The sequence below is a fragment of the Trichoderma aggressivum genome (genome assembly GCF_033847375.1).
Source record: "Trichoderma aggressivum f. europaeum strain CBS 100526 chromosome Unknown scaffold_001, whole genome shotgun sequence".
Classification (NCBI taxonomy): domain Eukaryota; kingdom Fungi; phylum Ascomycota; class Sordariomycetes; order Hypocreales; family Hypocreaceae; genus Trichoderma; species Trichoderma aggressivum.
The window spans coordinates 1,158,088-1,179,220 of NW_026946367.1; the positions used below are offsets into that span (position 1 = coordinate 1,158,088).

The 21,133-nt window shown below is 53.1% G+C and overlaps 6 protein-coding genes across 6 annotated transcripts; 3 read left to right on the forward strand and 3 right to left on the reverse strand.

Moving 5' to 3' along the window:
* Window positions 1–154: 154 nt before the first annotated feature.
* Window positions 155–1,395, reverse strand: Triagg1_300 (uncharacterized protein; the record flags this gene model as incomplete). Its single annotated transcript, XM_062898008.1, has 2 exons — window positions 155–207; window positions 264–1,395. 2 exons carry the CDS (start codon window positions 1,393–1,395, stop codon window positions 155–157), a joined length of 1,185 nt encoding a protein of 394 aa, XP_062760650.1.
* Window positions 1,396–2,439: 1,044 nt separating this feature from the next.
* Window positions 2,440–4,460, forward strand: Triagg1_302 (uncharacterized protein; the record flags this gene model as incomplete). Its single annotated transcript, XM_062898020.1, has 2 exons — window positions 2,440–2,503; window positions 2,572–4,460. The coding sequence occupies 2 exons, from the start codon at window positions 2,440–2,442 to the stop codon at window positions 4,458–4,460; spliced, it is 1,953 nt and encodes a 650-aa protein (XP_062760652.1).
* Window positions 4,461–4,693: 233 nt separating this feature from the next.
* Window positions 4,694–5,905, reverse strand: Triagg1_303 (uncharacterized protein; the record flags this gene model as incomplete). Its single annotated transcript, XM_062898031.1, has 1 exon — window positions 4,694–5,905. One exon carries the CDS (start codon window positions 5,903–5,905, stop codon window positions 4,694–4,696), a length of 1,212 nt encoding a protein of 403 aa, XP_062760653.1.
* A 1,838-nt stretch (window positions 5,906–7,743) lies between these two features.
* Triagg1_304 (uncharacterized protein) lies at window positions 7,744–10,861 on the forward strand (the record flags this gene model as incomplete). Its single annotated transcript, XM_062898042.1, has 4 exons — window positions 7,744–8,047; window positions 8,240–9,376; window positions 9,495–9,536; window positions 9,597–10,861. 4 exons carry the CDS (start codon window positions 7,744–7,746, stop codon window positions 10,859–10,861), a joined length of 2,748 nt encoding a protein of 915 aa, XP_062760654.1.
* Window positions 10,862–12,953: 2,092 nt separating this feature from the next.
* Window positions 12,954–15,113, forward strand: Triagg1_305 (uncharacterized protein; the record flags this gene model as incomplete). Its single annotated transcript, XM_062898053.1, has 4 exons — window positions 12,954–13,274; window positions 13,375–13,638; window positions 13,702–13,792; window positions 13,867–15,113. The coding sequence occupies 4 exons, from the start codon at window positions 12,954–12,956 to the stop codon at window positions 15,111–15,113; spliced, it is 1,923 nt and encodes a 640-aa protein (XP_062760655.1).
* Window positions 15,114–15,563: 450 nt separating this feature from the next.
* Window positions 15,564–19,978, reverse strand: Triagg1_306 (uncharacterized protein; the record flags this gene model as incomplete). The annotated part of the gene is made up of 3 exons (XM_062898064.1): window positions 15,564–16,044; window positions 16,133–19,533; window positions 19,592–19,978. The coding sequence occupies 3 exons, from the start codon at window positions 19,976–19,978 to the stop codon at window positions 15,564–15,566; spliced, it is 4,269 nt and encodes a 1,422-aa protein (XP_062760656.1).
* Between the last annotated feature and the right edge of the window lie 1,155 nt (window positions 19,979–21,133).

Below are 21,133 nucleotides of genomic sequence, written 5' to 3' on the forward strand. Positions count from 1 at the left end.
GGGCCACTCTGGAGTGTGATTTACATTGTTTATTATGTGATGAATCTGCTGTCTGTCCATAGATCTTTCTCTCATTTTGTCTAATAGATGTTGTTCTCGATATTGCAATCATTTTTATAGCCTCCTTATTACCTGATAGTTCAGCTTTCTAGCTTCATTGCCCAATGACCTCGTCAAGTGCACGGACAAGCCCTTTCACCTCGTCCACTGTAACAGCAAGTTAGCCCGTCTTCTCCTAACCTCGCGAGATCATAGAGGCTCACCTGTGTTGTAATGCACCATGCTTACTCTCACAACACCATCTTTGCCCAAACCCAGAGTCTCTCGAACAAGTCGGTCCGAGTAAAACGTCCCCCAACGGAAAGCGTAATTAGACTTGCTCTCCACTGCCTCCACAAGGTCTTGGGAATTCCACCCCTTGACGGAGAAGCTAATCGTCGCTACTCGTTCCGAGGTCTGCTCTCCTGGGACGCCGTAAATGGTAACCTTTGATTTGTCGATGAGATAGCTTAGGAGCTCATATTGAAGACTGGCCTCTTGGGCGATGATTTTGTTCCACTTGGAGTCTAGATATTCAACAACTTTTGGGATAGACTGGAGCAACTCGTATGATCCGGCAGCAAGACCGAGTTTGTCTTCTAGGGTGGCAGAGGGGTTGAAGAAATGGCCCAATGACTTGAGATGGGTCTGCGCGCTCCAACTACCGTAAAGCATAGAGATGTGAGGCCCGTAGACCTTGTACCAAGAAAAGCAGTAGAAGTCAACGCCAAGTGCCTTGACATCGATGGGCCGGTGCGGAGCATATGCTACGGCATCAACACACAGAAGGGCACCGACGCTGTGGGCCGCATCCGCCACGAGTCGCACATTAGTGATTGTTCCCAAGATATTGCTTGCATGTGTACAAGTGACGAGTCTTGTCTTTGGTGACAAAAGCTTGACCAAGTCTTTAGTAAGAAGTTGAGGGTTCACACCGGGAGCTGGCTTCCACCACTTGAGGACGAGATTCTGTCGCTCCGCCAGATCCACCCATGAGGCAATGTTGGCCTCGTGATCTATACGGGAAACGACAATCTCATCTCCCGGGTTGAATTTGAGGGCATATGAGAGATTGCGGAAAAGTTGGGTGGTCGAAGCGCCAAAGACGATCTCATCGGGGTTGGCGTTGATGTACTTGGCAGCGGCCTGGTATCCAGCGCTATAAGCGGCCGTTGATTTCTTGCCCACGGCGTAAGAGGCGCCGAGTTGCACATTTGTAGAGCTTAGATAGTCCCTAATGGAATCAATCACGGTATCGAGAGTCTGACTGCCTCCGGCGTTGTCGAAAAAGACCTGTTCCTGCTGGAGGGCGGGGAAACGATCCCGGACATCTTTCTGATGATGCTCAAAGGCCATGGCTTCAACTTTGATGTGAGGCTGATTGAAGTTGAAAATCTAAGAAGGGTAAATAACAATGAATATATTGGAAATTACAAGCCATTGCGTCAGAAAGCAATATATAATCCCAAGGACCTTTTGTAGTTTTGCTGCTGATGAGGGGCATCAGGAATTCGGTCATGATGAAACCGAGCGCCGATTGCCCAAACCGGCAAGTCCCCGCTAAAAGTTTCCAGATTGCTGGCCAAGGCCGTTTTATTAGTCAGTTGCTTTCCGAAGGCCGAAGCAAGGCGTTGCTCGACAATTGGTGGCATTTGAGGGGTAATGTGAGGATATATGGGAGGGGGATGGCGGAATAGGGCTCTTCGGTCATAAGACAGGGGCTATTTGAAGAGCTGATGGCGAATTATCTGGTGTTTTGGTCATTTTGCAGCAGGCCCCTGCGTTGTAGGGTATGTCATCCAACCAAGGGAGACAACAAGCTTAATAGCAGCGAACCCGGAGTTTGGAAGAGGAGTATCGCGTATATTAATACTGCTGGTCCTGAAGCTGTGATATTAGTAGGTAATAAATATTTATTTGACAAGTACATTGGAAATCATCGTTGCTGTCTCATAGAAGATGATGCAGAAGAAGTGAGACAAACAGCGTCATAGCTAGCTGCGTGGTGGACAGTCACCTTGACGATTAACCAAATCAATTCGAGCAGGTCGTCCAATTTGAAGAGATCAAGCAGTTCTATTATTCATAATTCATTCTCGACTAATAATTATAACATAGAACACCCATACTAATGCATTCTAATGCATCTCTACCATGATTGTAGCTGGGTTTCCACATTAGGAAATCAGCACAACTTTAGCTTGGTGGGGAAAAAGCAAGTGGTGCCAGAACATTGAAGGCGGCAGAAAAAAAAAGTTGGAGATGCGCAATCGGCTGATCTCGCAACTCGCCTCATGCCATTTCCCACCTCTTTTGCGAAAATCCTTTTCGCCCAATTCTTTTCGCCATTGACACTTCCGTAGCCAATTGCGCAGAGCCGGCCAGACGCAGCTCGCAACCATGAAGAGAAAGGCGGAAAGCAATGCTTCTGGCAAAAAAGCCGGCACCAAGAAGCCCAAGACCAGTGAGCGAGCCCTTCTTCTCTCCAGCTTTCCTCCTCTCCAGCTGGATGCTGACCTCGTGGGATTGTAGCCATAAGCCCACAAGACGCAAAGAAGCGCTTCCGCAAGGGTCTTTTCGACGACTCCGTTCTGGAATCATACACAAACGAATATGCAGAGTCTTCGCCGTACAAACACGCCGTCATCCACGAGCTGGTCGATGACAAGCTGCTCCGGTCGGTTCGAAGCGAAATCCGCGACAATGTACAATTCACCCCCAAAGAGACGGACATCTACAAGATCCACCAGTCCGGCGATCTCGCCAACCTGGATGGCCTGGACGACGAGTCTCTCGCCAAGCTCCCCTCGCTGCTTTCTCTTCGCGATGCCATTTACTCCGAGACGTTCCGCAACTACGTCTCCGGCATCACGGGCTGCGGGCCTCTGAGTGGCAGGAAGACGGACATGGCCATCAACATCTACACTCCAGGTTGCTACCTGCTCTGCCACGACGATGTCATTGGCAGCAGGCGAGTCAGCTACATTCTCTACCTGACCGATCCCGATACCCCTTGGAGGCCCGAATGGGGCGGCGCATTGCGTCTGTTTCCGATCCGGGAGATAAAGAACAAGGACGGCGAGATTGCCAAGACGCCGCTCCCTGACGTGGTCAAGGTCATTCCTCCCGCCTGGAACCAGCTGAGTTTCTTCGCCGTTCAGCCTGGTGAAAGCTTCCACGACGTCGAAGAGGTCTACCACGCCGAGACAAAGGAGCAGCTGGAGAAGGAGGGTGGTCGCGTGCGCATGGCTATTAGCGGTTGGTTCCACATCCCGCAGATTGGAGAGGACGGATACATCGAGGGAGAGGAGGAGAGAAACGCAAAGAACAGCGGCCTCATGCAGCTCCAGGGCAATCCCGCTCAGTACGATGCGCCGCAAGCACTCCCTGTCAAGGTCGAAGATGCAAAGGGCAGCGAGGCTGAGTTTGAGGAAGCAGATCTGGAGTTTTTGCTGCAGTACATTGCGCCGACGTATCTGACGCCTGATACGTTGGAGCAAGTCTCGGAGCACTTTGAAGAGAATTCGAGCATCACGCTTGGAGACGTCTTATCCAAGAAATTCTCCAAACGCTTGCAAGATTACATCCATGCACAAGAAAAGGCCAGCCTCCCCGAACAGAGCTCAGCCATTGAAAAGTCCACTTCCTGGAAGGTGTCAAAACCACCTCACAAGCACAGATATCTCTACCAACACCCCTCTACGTCAAGCAAATCTCGCAAATCAGTGGATGACTCGCCGATTTCAGAGCTGCTGGATAAACTCTTCCCGAGCCGTCAGTTCCGCAACTGGCTGCAAGTCGCGACAGGCTGCACGGTTGAGAGCCACGACGTCATGGCCAGGCGATTCCGCCGTGGAATGGACTACACCCTTGCCACCGGCCACGAGGGCAAGCCTCGTCTGGAGCTCAACCTGGGCCTCACCCCAACAACCGGCTGGGGAGACGCCGCCGACGACGAAGAAGAAGACGAAGAAGCCCAAGCCGAAAAAGAAGCCAAGACTAACGGAAAGAACATGAAGAAGGGCAAAGGCAAGGGCAAGGCCGTGGAGGAGCCAGAAAAGGAGGTCGTCGAGGTTGGTGGTCATGAGGTGTACATGGCTGGTGACGACGACTCCAACGAGGACGCGGCAGTGTACAAGTCTAGCGGGGATGACGACAACATCCTGTTCTTCCAGGCTGCGGCGTGGAACAAGATGACGCTCGTTCTACGGGATAGCGGTGCCCTCAAGTTTGTAAAGTATGTGAGTAAGAAGGCCAATGGCGACAGGTGGGATATCTCGGGTGTGTTTGAAGTAGAGGAGCGAGAAGATGAAGAAGAAGAAGATGATGATGATGAAGATGAAGGGGAAGAAGATGATGAAGATCAAGGGGAAGAAGAGGATGATGAGGATGAGGAGGTATTTGAAGGGTTCTCAGATTAGAATGCGTGGGCAAAATTATGACAAGTCAAGGGTTTATGAAGCATCTACGTGCATGCTATAGAAATTGTATTTTTACATTTGGTTGATTCTCATTAGCCTCTGTATTGGGGCCGGGTATCTAAATATCTCATGTGCTTGTTCTCCGTGAATTGCGCCTTATCCATGACCGTGATAGTAATAATACAAGAAACTCTCTCTCTCTCTCTGCCCAAATAGGTCCTGCACCTTCAACTTCAAGCCGGCGTCAAAGTCTCTGCAAATATGTCTGATAATTCTGACCGCAAGATTTCTGTAATGCCATCTGCTTCCTCGCTTCTCCCAGATTGCTTCAGATGATTGACCGTATCGTGACCTAGAAACGCGATCCACGGTATCGTGCCCATGCCCGTGAACTTGGCAAGGTTTAGTTTCTCGGGGCCCAGTGCCTGCACCAACTTGCGCAATCTCTTCTTGTCATTGAAGAACTGCAGGGCGGGAACGTGGTCGGGATGCGTTGGGTGATACAAGTGCAGATGCGCTGTTTCCACCGGGAACGGTCGCGGGAGCCGTTCGGCTGTGGCCATGTGTGCTTCAAACAGCTTTTCTGTTGGCATTGCCCTGCTGTATGCCTCTACTGTAGATAGCCAGGACACGGATCTCCAGGGCTGGACGAGGAGTTTGGGGAGTGACGGATTATGCTCAAAGAGCCGCTCTGCCTCGAGGATTGCCTGAATGGCCGCATCGAGGTTTCCGTAGTGGGACTGGCTCTTGATGCGGACAATCTGCGATAACAAAGAAGACGCACGAGCAATGCGCTGCTCTTCGGTGATGCCTGCGGACTCGTTCATGGTGCGTATGATCCATTCCCAGGCTACTCCCTCCATCTTCTCAGCGACTAGGAACGGAACCAGTGCTCGAACAAAGGCTGGCCTGTCCAGGAACTGAAGGTCGCCTTCCGCGCCGGCTGATCGAAGCCACCGAACAACTCGGAGAGCAGTATCCGAGGATGCCGCGGCAGGGGAGTTTGCCTCCGCAGCAGCCTCCATCTGATGCCCCTTGGCCACCAAGCAGCCCGTGGCAGCCTTGAGCGTCATCATGCCCCTCGACACGGCATGGTCAAACACATCCATAGGGTCGCGATCCGACACCCACATCGCCTTCGGCAAGTGGGCGGCGTTTTGTTTGTTGCTGCTGTTGTCGTAGCTGAACAAAGGATTGGAGAGGATGGATTTCAGATGCAGCGTTGCGGCAGACCGGCGGCGAGTCTGGAGCTCGGCATCTCCGGTCTTGACGGGCGCTGCGGCGCTGTCCGAGGACGAGCGGCCGTATTCGCGGTCCAGCTGGCTTCGAAAGGAGGCCTTGAGGCCATCGAGCAGCTTCTGCGACTGCTGTTTGGAGATGGGCAGGGGTTCGTGATAGCCGGCGAAAAGCTTCCGGAGCGACTGCGCAGACTTGGTGGAGAACATGGCGGGAGTTTGATCGGGGCGGTTAATTCCTCGCAAGATTCAAATTCAAATCGACCAAGTAGATTCGTCCAAGTATGGTAGTATCCATAAGCACTGTCTAGAAGGCAGGCTGAGCAAAGGGAGACAAAGCTGTGCGGTGCAGCTGTAGGGAGGCTTGCACTTGTCTCGAATTTGAGGCTGTTCCAGTGAACCAAGCGATATCAAAGAGGCAAGGCTACGGTACATGTACATTAGCCTCATCATGACATGCGGCCGAGTCATGTGATACATGGGCTGAGACTGGCCCCCAATTCGAGAGCTGCGGTGGAGCGTCCGAGTTCGCTAACTTTGCAGGCTAAGGGCTGCTGGAAGGTCAGGTACTGGTACAGCGACTTGCCACGTCTTTGACGCTGGGGCCGTGGCTCGGGTGGAAAGAGATGCGCTGGTGAGTACCGGTACAAGTACAGACACGGTGGCTCTTTGTCAGCTTGGGCGTGCGTTGAAGTCGTGCGACTTCCAAGTTCCATTCAATGGCCAGAATGTGCAGATGATTGGAAGCTTTGACGGCTAGGTACCTGTACTCGTGCGCAGGATACCGCAAACCCAGACTCTCAACTCTTACGGTAGCACCTGTTAGTGCAGGCCAAGGGTATCTCCTAGTGCAGCAACTAACCGGTCTCTTAGTAATAAGTAATTCTGGGCCATGGGCGAGGCTGGATGGAAAGGGAAAGACAAGGCGTGCGAAGCATATGGCTCTCGCGGCTGGGCCAATTGCAGAGCCTCAGACTCATTGCCGGCAGGCCATGCAAACATTGTCTAGGTCTCACCTGTGCGCTGCCTCGCTATTCCAAGACACAATGGGCTCGCAACGGCCCAACTCGATCAGAGCTTGGGGGTGGAGGGCTGCCGAGCACAGTGTCGACCGCACGGCCTGACAGGACTAGCCGCAAAGTTTAAGTGTGCGGGCGTCAGCTGCATCTTACGAGTCCCTGTGGGAAGCAGCACTGTGCAGATTCACTCGGCACAAGGTGCCTGTGCCAGTCCGGGTGCCCTTGCGCACGATCTGCGATTTCCAGCTCCAAGTATACAGTGCTGAGAGACAGTGCGAGAGAGAGGGAGACACCAAGCCTTGCCCCGGACCATTGGAAGGGTCTTTGTCAGTTCGAGTTGACGTTCCATCAGCGTCAATTCATGCGATAGAGTCCCAGAAAATAGCCCAGGTGCACGTAAAATCCTCCGTAGCAAGCATTGATGAATCACGTCAGAAAACTGTACCTGTACATGTGCTGCATCCCGCCGACCTGCTCGACTAAGCCGTGCACGCAGCCTCGTGCTGGCCGGTGGGCGGCGGGCGACGGATCAGGCAGCGGCCAGAGCCTGCTCCTAGCCCTATCCGAGCGCTGAACGAGCTCGCCTACCGCCCAACCTGCCCCTCCTTTGGGGCTCCGTTGGGGCTCCTTGGGGGGGCGCCTTGGGCGGCTTTGGTGCTGGATCTGGCACTGTGTTGCACCGAAACAGGTACCTGCTGCTGGGCTTTCAACGCGGTCAAGGGGGGCGTCACCAGGCGCTCAAGCCAAAAAACCTTCGTGACCAGCCTTTCGTCTGCTTCCGGGCAAAACCTCGTGCCCTCCACCTTTTGACCTCCCTTTGCCACAACACCACGCACCCTCAGCATCTACGGCTTCTCTCCTGAGTACGCTCGGCTCTGTTCTCTTCGTTGTTGTTTTTTTCTCCTTCTCTCCATCTTTTCTTCTCTCCATCTCTCTGCTCGTTGCACGCTCTGCAGAGGCCATCCGACGGGCCACTGCACAATTGCCACTTCCTTCCCATCTCCACATACCACACCTAATCAGCTTCCCATGTCTGAGGTCATCTCACGGCCATCTGCCTCACGCGGCAGAGGCTCCGGTCGAGGCGGCAGAGGGGGTTTCGCCGGTCGAGGCGGCCGCAGGGCCAATGGCGATAAGACGGATCACAAGACCGCCGACGACAACTTGGGCACCTTTGAGGATGAGGGGGAGTTTGCCGAGCTTCGAAAGCAGTATGGCGACAAGACCTCTGTGATCCGAGAAATGTTCCCCGACTGGTCTGAGGCCGACGTCCTCTATGCTTTGAAGGAGACGAATGGCGATGAGACTGAGGCTGTGACACGAATGGCTGATGGTACGTTTTGGGAGACAAATTTCTGCTGTTTGCCTTCTTTCCCAAACATGTTTCCCTTTCCCTTTTGCTGTCTGCAAAGCAGAAAGCTCGCATACAGCAGCTCAATCTCAGGGCGGAAGCCGATTTCACTCGTTCGCAGAGGCTCAATTTCATGTTTAATCGCTAATGCCCATTTTTTCCTTCTCTTTATAGGCACCATCTCCCAGTGGGGCGAAGTCTCCAAGACGAAGAAGACCGCTCGCACCAAGGCCAAGGACACATCCTCCGCACCCGTCAGCGCTGACTTGCCAGTCGGCGCTCGAACTGCTCGTGGTGGACGTAATGCTTCCGACGCAACTCGTGGTCGAGGCAGGGCTACCGACAGGGGTGGCCGTGGCGGACGTGCTCGATCGACTCATCCCACCAACGGATCTCGCACCAAGGAAAACCAGCAGCTGTCTGTGCCTACCGAAGAGTCCTCCGCATACAAAGACGACACGGCCAACGGCTTCGAAGAGAAGCCCGTGTCTGTTGAAAAGGCCATCCCCGCCGAGCCCGTGAAGCCCGTTGCTCCCCAAGTCAAGACCTGGGCTAGCATGCTTCGGCAGTCGACAGCTCCCAAGGTTGTGCCGGCACTTCCAAAGGAAATCCCTGCTCCCAAGCCCGCCGAACCCGTAGAACCCGAACCCGTCCCCGAAATCGCCCCTGTTGAACCTGAACCTGCCAAGCCCGAACCCGCAGCGGAACTCGAGGCCACTCCCGTTGTTGAGCAGGCCACTCCTGTCGTCCCCGCCGCCGCCGTCGAACCAGTTGCCGAGATACAGCCCTCTCAAGATGAGCTCACCGAGACCAATCTCGAACAGGTTGTTGATGTCTCTCAGCCACCCGCGACAGACACTGCCGCAAGCACTGCTGCTGACTCTTGGGACCCCCGACAGAGCCCTCCCAGCGCCAATGCCACTCCCCTTTCAGCCGCTCAGCAACAACACCAAGCCCAGAGAGCCGCAACTAGCGGTTATGCTGCTACTGCGCTGAAGGCTACCACTGAGAAGGTTGCACCCCGCACTCCCAGCTTCCAACGACGAGTTCTCGATCAAGAAGAGGCTGTCCGCATGCCGGGCAACCGTGAAGTGGATCGCGCTGCTGTGCAGTTCGGTGCCTTCAACCTCGAAGACGACGAAGATATCGATGGCGAGCGTGAGGAGGCAGAGACTCGAGCTCAGCCCCCAGCCGACTCGCCCGTTGCCGTTCCCAGAACTTCTCTTCCCCCGGCTTCTCAGCCTGTTGCTGTACCGGAAACCTATGCTCCTAAACCCACGACTGCTCCTCCTCCTGGAATGACACCTATTGGTATGACAAACCCCCCCCCCCCCCCCCTTTTTCCGTTTGAGTCGAACTTTTCTTTTCCCCCTTTGTCCTGGTTCCTTTGTTTAACCCTTGTATCCCTTGATTCTAATCATCCACGTAGCCGCTGCCGCTACCTCAGTCCAGGCACCCATCCCTTCCCGGCGTATGTTTTAATTGAGGTTCAAGGTGGTTGCGAGTATTTACTAACAGTTTCTTCTTTCAGCCGCTCAACAGCAAATCCCCAACGCTCAGCAATTCGGTCGATTCGGTCAGGCCGGTCCTCAGGACATCTCGGCAGCTCAGCAGAAGCCGCTGGATCCTTTCAACCAGGGCGCTCCCGCATCTCAACCGCCGTTCGATAACTTCGCGGCTCAAACTTCTCAACCCCCCGCGCAGCAGCCCGGTGCAGCCTTCACCTCGGCACCCAGTGACTACTCAGCCTACTACACCGCAAACCCTCAGGACCGAAACCCATACGCCTTTTACGGCCAGCACTTTGGCCAGCAGGGAGCACACGCTCAACCGGAGGGTGTTTCCTCGCAACAGCGGCCCTTTGGAGGCTACAACGCCTCTCAAACCGATAACCTAAGCCAGTACCCGCAGAGCGCTACTGGCCACAACCAGCCAAGATTCGGCGGCAGCAACGAGAACCAGAACAGCGGCCACTCCACCCCCAACCCCGTCACTCAGGCTCAGCAGCAACAGCCGCAGCAACAGGGAGGCCCTGGTTCTCAGCCTCAGGCTCACGGGCAATACCCCGGATATAGCCACCCATACTACAGCAACCCCTACTACCACCAATATTACTCTGCTGGATACGGCCAAGGAGGATTCGGTCCGTATGGCAAGGGTGCCATTTATGGACAGCCTTATGGCAATGCTCCGTATGACCACACCTCTTCCCCCGGAACATTTGGCCCCTCGTCCCTCCACAGAGAGAGCCCTCTTGGCTCCGGCCTTGGCGACTACGGCCGCGCTGGCTCTGGCCAGGCAGCCAGCCAGCCTGGCCTAGGAGGAAGCAGCTTCGGCAGCACCCACGACAGCTTCTCTCGAGGCGCCTCATCCTTCCAGTCCCAAGGACAGTCATTCAGCAGCCAGACACAGCCGAGCACCGGATCTTCGGCCGATGAGCTGAAGCCTTTTGGCGAGGCCAAGACCTCCTCTGGCCCCTCGCCCTCTCTTCCTCGGCCTGGCTCTGCCACGAACACGGCCCCCGGCGGACAAAGCGGTAGCCTCCCGCCTCCCCAGACGTCCCAGATGGGCGGTGCCTATGGTGGCTACCCAAGCCACTTGCAAGGCCACGGCCTCCACGGTAGCGGCGCATACGGCATGGGCGCCGGTGCCGGTGGCAACCAGCACAGCACCCCCTATGGCTCTTACGGCCAGGGCGGTTTCGGCAGCGGAGGCTACTACAGCACCGGACAGCAGCAACAGCAGCAAGGCCAACAGCAGCAGCAACGCGGCGGCTGGGGCGGAAACTACCATTAGTGGGGTAGATGCCGTGAAGGGAAACGACGAGGGCGATATCGCCGCGAGCGGGATGGGATCGCGCTCGTCATGAATCCAAGATTCGCGAAGGGGATGTGATTTTCCCCCTCCCACCCCCATCATTTTTCTTATTTTTTTTACTCTTTTTTATTTACCCTTGTTCTTTATTACAAATGGACTAGTGTGTATGTGCGCGTGCCACTACACTAAACGCCTTATGAGAGGTTGATTTCGAGGTACGGAAGAGGGAACAGGGCAGCAGCTACATGTGTGCCCCTCATGCAACAAGGATCGGGAATGGAGGCCGGAGAGAAAGAAAGGAAGTCTTGCTCAAGTCTCTTACTCGTTGATGCAAACGTGTACGATTGTTTCTTTTAATTTCATTTTTTTCGAGAATCACCTAGAAGAAAGCAGGGTGGGCGGCTTGGGCAAAATGGAAAGAAAGGGCTACGAGGATGGATGGGGAGCACGGATTTGTTTGATTGTCGTTCCCGCTCATTTGTTCCCCCTTTGGGGACTCTCGAGGGCAACCGAAAAAAATTGACTGGTTTTGTTGTGATTTGACGCATGGGTCTCATTCACTTTTTTTTGGGAGGGCCTCTTTTTTTTCTTTCCCGCCTGGGTATATCAAGTCGGCGGTGGTTTTACGGATAGGGCAGGTCATTGAAGAAGCAAATCACCATGGGGGGGAATTGAGATGCTTAAGTGGACACGGCGAATAGGCAGTCAACAAAAAAATGCAAACGTTTGATGAGTGCACGAACAAGAACTGGTTATTTGATGCGTTCCAATGGCAACCAGCCATGTAGTTTTTTTTTGTTTGTTTTTGTTTTGTCTTATTTGTGCCGTAGGCTGATGTCGTCTGTAGACTGCTGGACGAGGGATGCCAGCAGAATGAGCGACAATCCGCGATTTCGTATGGAGACGGGCAGTAGAGTACGGCCGAGGTGGATGGATTGATGCAGTTGCGCGCGTATTGAAGGCCCGATGTCTGTTGGGGGGGATCAAGACAAAATAAGGACAGCTCGAAAGCTGAAGTTGCATTGCTAGCCTGTTAGCTTCGTTCTTTGAGAGAGCCGACGGATAAGATGTTGTGTAAGTCGTTGAAGGTGATGAGCGTAAATACTCAGACGGCAGTGTCTTTATCTGAACTGTTGGAAATCTGGTCAAGGCAAGTTTTGAGCTTCCTTTGGCTTTTACTAACTTGGGATTGATACCGATCCAGTAAGCTACGAGATTGATCATCTGCCGATTTCAGCAGCCAAACTTACGAGTGTGGGCAACAAGGTCCTCTTTTGGCGTACCCTTGTATCTTCCTTTTTCATCTTACCGGCATGAAGAGTCGGGGAAGCTGGAACCCGTTTGTAGTCTGTATAATGTCCTATTTGCCGTGTTTGTTCCAAGGTTTGGGATGGCCGGGAGTCGGGGTGGTATGCCTTGCGGGCCTTGCTTGGGCTTGGCTTGTGGAGAAAGGTGATGGATGGGATGGGGAATTACAGCAAAGCAAAGCAAAGCAATACGGCATATCGCGCGCTTGGCCCGGTCCGAGATTGTGGGATATTGGGTACTGGTTTTTTTATTCACGTATGCAGATACGTTGTTGTGACGAGGTTTTCCCTTTTGTTATCTTAGTCTGAGGGCAGTTGATGTCATATGATGCAAGATTGATATATGAACGGCGTCCTTGCTCCTTTTTTTTTGTTTGACTTTCGGATTGGTGTTTGCATTTTTTCGGTGCAGCACGCAATACGCTTGGGATACTTCGTATGGGGGGGCGGCCGTTTGCACTTGATCCTGCCAAGTTTTCTTTTCCTCTCTCCCCTGTATATGCTGACGGACTTGTCACGAAAAAAGAAGATACGGTGGATTGTCTTTCTTGATTGATATTCAACCTTGTATTTTTCTTTTCTCTTGCGTCTTGGTTTCCCCTGTCTTGTTTGATTGAGGACCACATCGGGAGTAACACCAATTAATACTACCCAAAGCGGCGCCGGGTCTTGCAAATCTTTTTTTTTACGTTGTTTTTTAGGGGAGCTCCGGTTCCGCTCCGCTCCCGCGCCGGCGGCAGGAACGACGCAGGTCTCGGTGACACATGGCGGCTCTTGCCAAAGAATTGGGGATGAAGGCGGGGGTGGAAAAGGACGAGGATGGAGAGGCGAAAACTTCGTCTTCCATCACAATTCGTTCAAGAATTGGTGATGGTGATGATGAGATTGAGGACGGCAAACAGGCGGTGATTGCGACGAGCCGGCGTGTGTCCTCGAGTTTGGGCGGAGAAGGAGAAAGTGAACGGGATGGACGGGATGGAGATGGAGATGAAGCAAAGAATGATGGCGATCATCACGTCTTGACGCTGTCGCGGGCACGATGCATTGCGCTGGTGGCCACCGTCACGGGCGCTGCGTTTCTCAATGTAAGTGGAAATGGATGAAGCCTGCAGTTGACGACAACCTCTGTGCTCCGTCAACTCTACAACTTGCAATATGCATCAATGACTGACCAAATCATGATAGACCCTCTCCCTCCAGAGCGTCGTCATTATCCTCCCCACCATCGGTCGCCATCTGTCCATCCCCGAGAGTCGACAGCAATGGATCGTCTCCTCCTACTCACTCGCCTTTGGCTGCTTCTTGTTGTTCTGGGGCCGCGTCGCCGACTTGTACGGCAAGCGCCTCATCTTCGTGCTGGGCTCCATCTGGGTGACGGCCGTCATGGCTGCGAATCCGTTTGTGCCCAATGAGATTGGCTTCAACTTATTCAGGGGGCTTCATGGTTTGGTAAGGGCTTCCTCCATTTCTTCTTGTACTTTGGCTACTGCTAATCATCTCCTGTAACTCAAGGGGGCTGCCGCAAATGTGCCCACTGCGATTGGCATCCTGGGTGTGACGTTTCCTCCAGGCAAGGCAAAAAACTATGCCTTTGTTGCATACGGTATGATTACTTAGCACCGCTTCTTTCAAGTATGCTTGTATGAGCTGTGCTGATCTTCTTCACCCATCTCTCAGGTGCCGGTGCCCCTCTCGGAAGCGTCTTTGGGAACATACTGTCCGGCTTCATTGCCCAGTACTCCGACTGGAAATGGGTTTTCGGGGCTCTCGCCATCATGGGCGCCGTCGTTTCCATCTGTGGCATCCTTTTCATACCTGCTCCTCCAACGTCAGCATCCGATACGAACAGAAAAGGCCCGGCTTCGATTGACTGGATCGGTGCTACCCTCGTTACTGTTGGTCTCCTTGCTCTTATGTTTGCTCTTACCGAGGGCAACGTTGTAGGGTGGAATACCCCCTGGGTCCCCGTCCTCATCGTCGTTTCCATACTCATCATCGCCGCCTTTGCCGTGTGGCAATGGTACTTGGAACGCAGGTTAACGAGTGCTGTTCAAGCTGAATCGGATGCCGGTGTTGTCGAACAAGGAGAAGCCGTCTCGTCACCATCAAAGTCCCGCCGCCCTTTGCAGCCAGCTTCGTCCCTCACTCCGCCGCTCATTAAAGTCTCCATATTCCGCAACCTCCAATTCAGCGCTGTAATGGTCATCATGTGTGTTTTTTTCGCTGCCTTCAACAACTATCTCATCTACGCCACATACTACTTTCAAGAGTTCCAGGGTCTCCCCCCTCTACAGACCACGCTTCGGTTTATCCCAACAGGCGTGGGCGGTGCCGCTGTTTCCATCGTCGTTTCTCAAATCCTCGATCGCGTACCTACCGTCTTCATACTCATAATTGGTAACCTCTCCGTCTCAATCGCATGTCTCCTGTATGCTGTGCCTATTCCGCCGACGACGTCGTACTTCGCTTGGGGCCTTCCTGCCATGCTCCTCTCGGTCGTTGGTGCAGACACTACGTGGCCATGCCTCACTCTCTTCACCTCGCGTGCTCTCCCGAGAGAGCATCAAGCCATCGGTGGTGCGCTCATCAATGCTGTTGGACAGTTCGGTCGATCCATCGGTCTCGCCATCAGCACGGCAACTCAAACCGCCGTCATGGCCAACGCCCGCGGTGTTGCCGTCAAGGATGTCGGAAGCATAAAGGCGTGGGAACCGGAATCTCTCAAAGGCTTGCGTGCGGCTTCGTGGATGAATTTCGCCTTGGGAGTTGCGTCTCTGGTCGTTGTCTTGATAGCATTTCCAACGCTGGAGATTGTGGGCAAGGCCGAACCTACGCCAACCAAAAAACAGAGCGAAGGGATTATTCGTAGTACGGGGAGCGAAAAGCAGGAGGAGGCTGGCGACCCTGGACGTGACAGAGCATGAGCCCCTTTTTTATTTCAGATTCTTTTGATTTCTCTCTAACAATTTTTTTTATTTTTTCGTTTTGCATACTAGAACCATAAGTTGGAGCATTTAGAGCCATCACGATGAGACGTAAGCTATTTCCTCATTGGAGTATACGGACGCATTTACGATTAGAATGACTTTGTATAGATGAAAGAAAAAAGATATTCTTTAACATGCGCCTATGCAGTAGTATCTATTATGATGCCTTATTTGCTGGTATCGTACCCCTTATTTTCCAACTCTACTCCCCTGGGTATCATGCTGTATCATAAAGGAGCGTAAAAAAAATCAACGGAGAATGAGCGACCAGGACAAATGAAACCTTTCTCTCCCCCCAAACCCAATGAATTTGCTCAAACCGGTGAAATAGAAAAAAAAAACGCCCAAACTACCGCAAAGAAAACTTCCGTCTCTGTTTACTCCCCCTCACTGCCTCCTGGAAATGTCAATCTCGATTTGGTCGAAAATGTCGTCTTCTTCCTCCTCCACCTCCACTCCGTCAAGATCCAGCTCATCGTAATCCCTCGCCATCTTGGCAAGCTTCTTCTTCACCACGGGATCCTGCTCCATCTCCTGCCACAGCTCGAGATCCCACTCCTCAACATTGTCACCGAGCCGCTTCCTCTGCCAGGGCGGCCAGTGCCACAGGCCGGCGACGAGCATGGCGCGCCTGGCTGCCTTGAAGAGCAGCTCAATCATGCCCATGAAGGAGAGGACGATGAAGACGGTGGACCACCACACGGCGTCGGCGCCCCAGAGCTTGGTGAAGGTGTGCCGGATGTCGTAGACGCCGGACGGGGTGGCTCCGTAGACGCCGTCGAGGAAGGCTAGCCATGCGAACCAGCCGGCTGTGGTGACGAAGAAGCAGGCCATGACTACGGTGGACTTGTAGTGGGTTTCAAAGATGCTGCTCGATTGTTAGCTTTGTTTCTTGTTTTGGTGATATATAAGAGGAGAAAAAGGCCGGTAATGGGAGAAGAAGAGACAACACTTACAATAGCTTCCAGTTGATCCACAAGACACCGACCGTGAACACGAGGGATCCAATGGCATATAGGTTTTCGTCTTTGGGCGCGGGAGACACCCATCCATACCCAGCCCAGATGCCGTTCCAAGCAATCACGCCTTCAATGGCAGCAAGCACCATCCATCGCATGTACTTCCAAAAGTTGAGCCCCATGTTGCGCTGGCCGTAGATGTAGAGCTCGGGTATGGCCAGCAGTGTTTCCGCGGCGAGATCCTGTTCCCAAATGCCCATGCAAATCGTGCACAAGCTGGTGAATAGCGTATTGAACACGGTCAAACTGGCCGATTGGTAGAGCGAAGTGCCGGTGTAGCCGTTGTATCGCTGATACTGCGCCGCAGGGAGGTAAAAGAACATTTCTTTCCAAAACGTGCAGATGATGAACTTGGCAGTGCGGATATAGTTCCATCTTCCATGGACGAGAAGCAGCCGCTGCAAGAAGCGAAACTGCGCAATGGCGTAATCTGCCACTCGGGCAGCCTGGAGTCCCTCCTTTCCTGAAATACCAATACCGACGTGGCTGGCCTGAATCATGGCGAGATCGTTGGCACCGTCTCCGATTGCAAGTGTAAGGCCTCGGCGATTCTTGCCCCTGTACGCCTTAAGTTTGCCTCGGACAGTTTGAACTAAAAGTGCCTTTTGGGCCGGCGATGCGCGGCAGCAAATGACTGAATCCACCTTGAGCATGATGGCAAAGAACTGCACTGAAAGTGCTTCCGATTTTTCGACAACAGCCAGGGTCTGACCATCTATGACGACGACACTGTGGATTGAGCCGGCGTGTAAATCTTCGGCCATGGCTGAGAGCTGCGTCTCGAGCGATCCCTTTGTGACGTCCAGGATGTACAGGTCGGAACCAGGGCGGCAGATACGGGCGGAATGAGCAATATTGATGGCCGTTTCTCGCTTGTCTCCTGTCAACATCCAAATCTTGATGTTGGCCCGTCTCAGCCTGTCGATAGTTTCTGGCACGCCCTTCTGCAGCTTGTCCTCGATCGCGCTGCCACCAACGAGCTCAAACGCTTGTTCAATCATCTCACCGGCGGCTTCGATTTTGTCCTGTCGATCGGTAAGACTGGTTGTGGCATCGTCGTAAAGCTTCTTCCAGGACCTGTACTCTTGCTCGGAAACGAATTTCTGGGCAAAGAGAAGAGTTCGGAGACCCTCCGTTGCGAAATCATCCAGGTGCTTGAAACACTTTGTAAACACCTCAGATTCGTCGAAAATCCCAGAGTCTTCCAAAAAGGCGAGGCGAGGATCCAGCGACTGCTGTATGTGAGGCGACATGGGGCCGAGAAGATGGCGATTCGAAATATCAAATGAAGCTCCGCGTGAATTTATATTGAAGGATGGGCGTGGTCGTTCCTCAGATCGACGAGTCAGCTTGTTGAGTTCGAAAGACTTGCTTCGGTTCATTGACGGTCGATGTACGCTTCGCTCCCTGGTAATGGTAGGGTTACGGCGAACACTCAGACTGGGCCGTCCGCCAAAGCTGTTTCGGGGCTCGAGCTGCTCGCTGCGGCGGAACCTTTCATGCTCAAGGTCGGCGCTCTGGCGAACCTCGGTTGCTTTTTGCATGGCAAGCGAAGACAGCCTCAGGCGAGGCAAGATGGCTGAGTCGGCGCCCTTGCAAATTACTGAGATGCGACCATCGGGGTATCGGACGACAATGGACATCCTCTTGCGGGCACTGCTGAATTCGATAATGTCCAGGATATCATACTTTAAACGCTCAACACTCCCATCTGTCTGGGTCACTTCAACCGTTATTTGTTTCGAATTTCGTTGAACAACCGAATATCCCATTTCTTGAGCGGCCCTTACCAACGCGAGTTCGTCCGGGGAGGCAGCTTGAAAGTCCATTTTCCCATCCTTGTTTTCTGGCAAGCATGAGTGGCATAGCGCCATGGCAAGCAGATACTCTTTTGTTTTCCTGGTAAAAGCTGAATGCGGCCGCGATTTCATGTACTCGAGCAAATCAGAGGTGTTGACATCAGGTTGAACATGATCCGGTCGGCCCGTTGATCGCCATTGAGATGAAGATCGTCTTCCTCCCATTGACGGCCTTGGAGACATTGGTGTGTCCATAGCCTCAGGGCCGTCCTCGTGGATTACAACAGAGAGGCGATCCCTCCGATAAACTGAAGGTGACCGGCTCGGGAATTCAACTTCCTTGACAATCGACGAAGCACTATCAGATCCCTCTGCCTGTGGCTGAGGTTCCAAATCCATCTCGTGTAGCCAGACGGTACCGGCAACGCTGATTTTGCGAAACTTCATGACATTGTCCGTGAGCGTGCCTGTTTTGTCCGAAAAGATGTATCCGACCTGGCCGAGGTTCTCGAGGATAGTGTTTGTGTTGCACCGAGCTGGTGTATCAGACTCTTCGTCGTACATGTCGATATCCGAATTCAAAAGAAGCAACTGTCCAATCTTGACGATTTCCAGACTCACATATAACGATAGAGGAATAACATTGTTGAACATGATGATAAAGGCAATGATAATCTCGTGGAAGGGAACATTAGCATCGTTTAAATACCAGGAATGTCGCTCGGTGCTCTTTTGCCAGCGGATATAGCCCATTGACACTCCAACAGAAAGGATGACGACATAAAAAGCGAGAGTGATGACAATTCGGTTCACCACCCTCTCTAGAGCCGGCTTCTTTGCCTTTGGGTGCCTGTTGGAGTTCATGCGTAGCTTACACTCCTCTCCGGTGTTGAGAACGATTCCGATGGCACACGTTGTATTACGAAGTACGCTGCCACGATACACTATCTCGTTGAGAGTCAAAGGCATCGCTTTTTCGTTGACGGTTACTTTTCCATTGAAGTTGAACAGGTCCGGATTTGGGTCCTCGGCAACAAACTCGGCAGCACACTTGGCAATGCCTTCGATGGTGTCACATCCCTCGAGCGCATGGCACACTTGCTTGCTCTTGAGGTTCGTCTCGCCGTCAAGCGCCATAGTATCAACATAAGCCAAGTTGTTTTCACCATCGCTGTAGAGAAGCGCAATATCGGCGGGTACAGGCTCGTCGCGCGAAAGTCGAATGACATCTCCAACTTTGATATCGGCCCATCTCGTCGGCACCCATCGAACGCCTTGGAACTCTTCGTCGGGAACAGGCAGAGGCTCACTCGTCGTTTTCGTATGGAAAGGGTTGTATCGATCCAGAAAGTGTGCCGGTCTAGACTTGCCAGTGTACTTGTCTTCCTTGCCGAGTATCGTCGCAAAGTTTGCGTTTTCAACCTTGTCCAGCCGGTGTCTTCGATAGTCGTCGTAGCCTTCCTTAAACATGGTCAAGCAAACGAAGAACAGGAGGGGAAGAATCGTCGTGTAGGAGCCGGTCGTTGAGAGGCCAGGAATCTGCGGCCAGCTCATTAGCTACGGAAGCGGAAGAAGCAGGATGACAGGCACAACATACCATTTGAGGAATTCCAACGCAGAGGAAATAAAAGTTACCAACACGGGTAAACTGGAAGAAGAGCTGTTTGGGTATAAAATTCCACAAGGTATAACGAGAAGTGCGAATGCTGTTGGAGATGTACGCCTGCCCGCGCCGAGTATCGATCAAGGGCTCGTCATTGTCGAGTCGCAAGGGTATCTTCCTGCCATCCTTTGAGGCGGCCAGCTGGCCTCGCTGCAAAATGGTCTCGACGACGGCCTTCTGATAGACTGAATTGGCGACATGGCGAACGCGCTGGACGACGGAGGTCTTGGGAGGAGGAATTGCAGCCTCGGCGCAGCTTCGAGGGTATTCGGCGACGCTGCTGGCCTCGTTGGACGGGGATTGTTTCAGCCCATCGGCCATGATGGCGCGATGTGATTTACGAGATCGAGGCCAATCCCCAGGAAACCTCCTTTTCCCCCCAGATAAATCGATAAGCGAGAGGAGGTTTGCGACGCTAGAACCCGACTCAGTCGACACGAGCAACAGCTGATGTTCTCATGCCGAGAAAATGCCCGTTGGCGGCTTGGGGATCGGGTCACGCAACGGCGTGGTCTGAGCGACGGCTAAAAGAAGGTGGATGGACGTCAATAAAATTCAACACAAACCAGCAACAGCAAGGGCGTGCCGTGTGTGTGCTGGGTCAAGTCCAGTCTGGTATAATATTCTAACGAGGTGAACCTGAACGGCACACTGTAAATATTCCTTAAACGACTGACGACGGCACAAATGCTAATGCTAACAGCGGAGCAGAGCAAAAGGCCAGATTAGGAGGTGAACGAGTGACGGTAGATGGATTTTTTCCGATACGGCCAGCGTCGTCGCAATACGAAGAATGACAACAATGAATGCACCACGACACCATCTCTTGGTGATGGGCTCGTCTTGGTGGCAACTTGGAAAGGCTAGCGGTCGGGCTACTTGATGTGTACCTACAGGGGGCTTTGCCCACACAGTTACAGAGGGGCCGCCACTTTGGGCTTGGACGCAAGCAGAGACCCGACGGCCAACAGGCTCAGGTTACTGGACGACGTGCCGCTAGCACTGCTAGACTGGCAGCCACAGGTACTACTAGCATCCACTGTAAAGGCCCGTCTGGTGGTTGCAGCAGCGTCACAGGCCCTTCTGAAGGAATTTCCACCACGTGGGGCGCTGGGGGCTTCATTGGACGGGCCTTTTGTGACGGCGTCGTCCATGCAAGTTGAGATTTCTGGGGGCTATGCAAGAATTGACTCGGGGAAGACTACTAGGTAGTATTTAGAGGCACAGGCAGTGAGTGGTCTATTGTAGTACCTAGTACCTAGTTTTCCCGCGTTGGATGTATGCTAGTCCTGCAGATATGTACCTGTAGTCGTCAGTGTTCTATCATGTATTATGAGCCAAGCTATACATCATCGATTTACACCCGAGTAGACTCTCGACGAGGGCCCCGTAGAGTTACCTGTTTGCATCATGGTCAACTCCGTGCCGCCTCTTCTTTCGTATCGGCCCTCGGCTTCTCGCTGACGCGTAACCTTC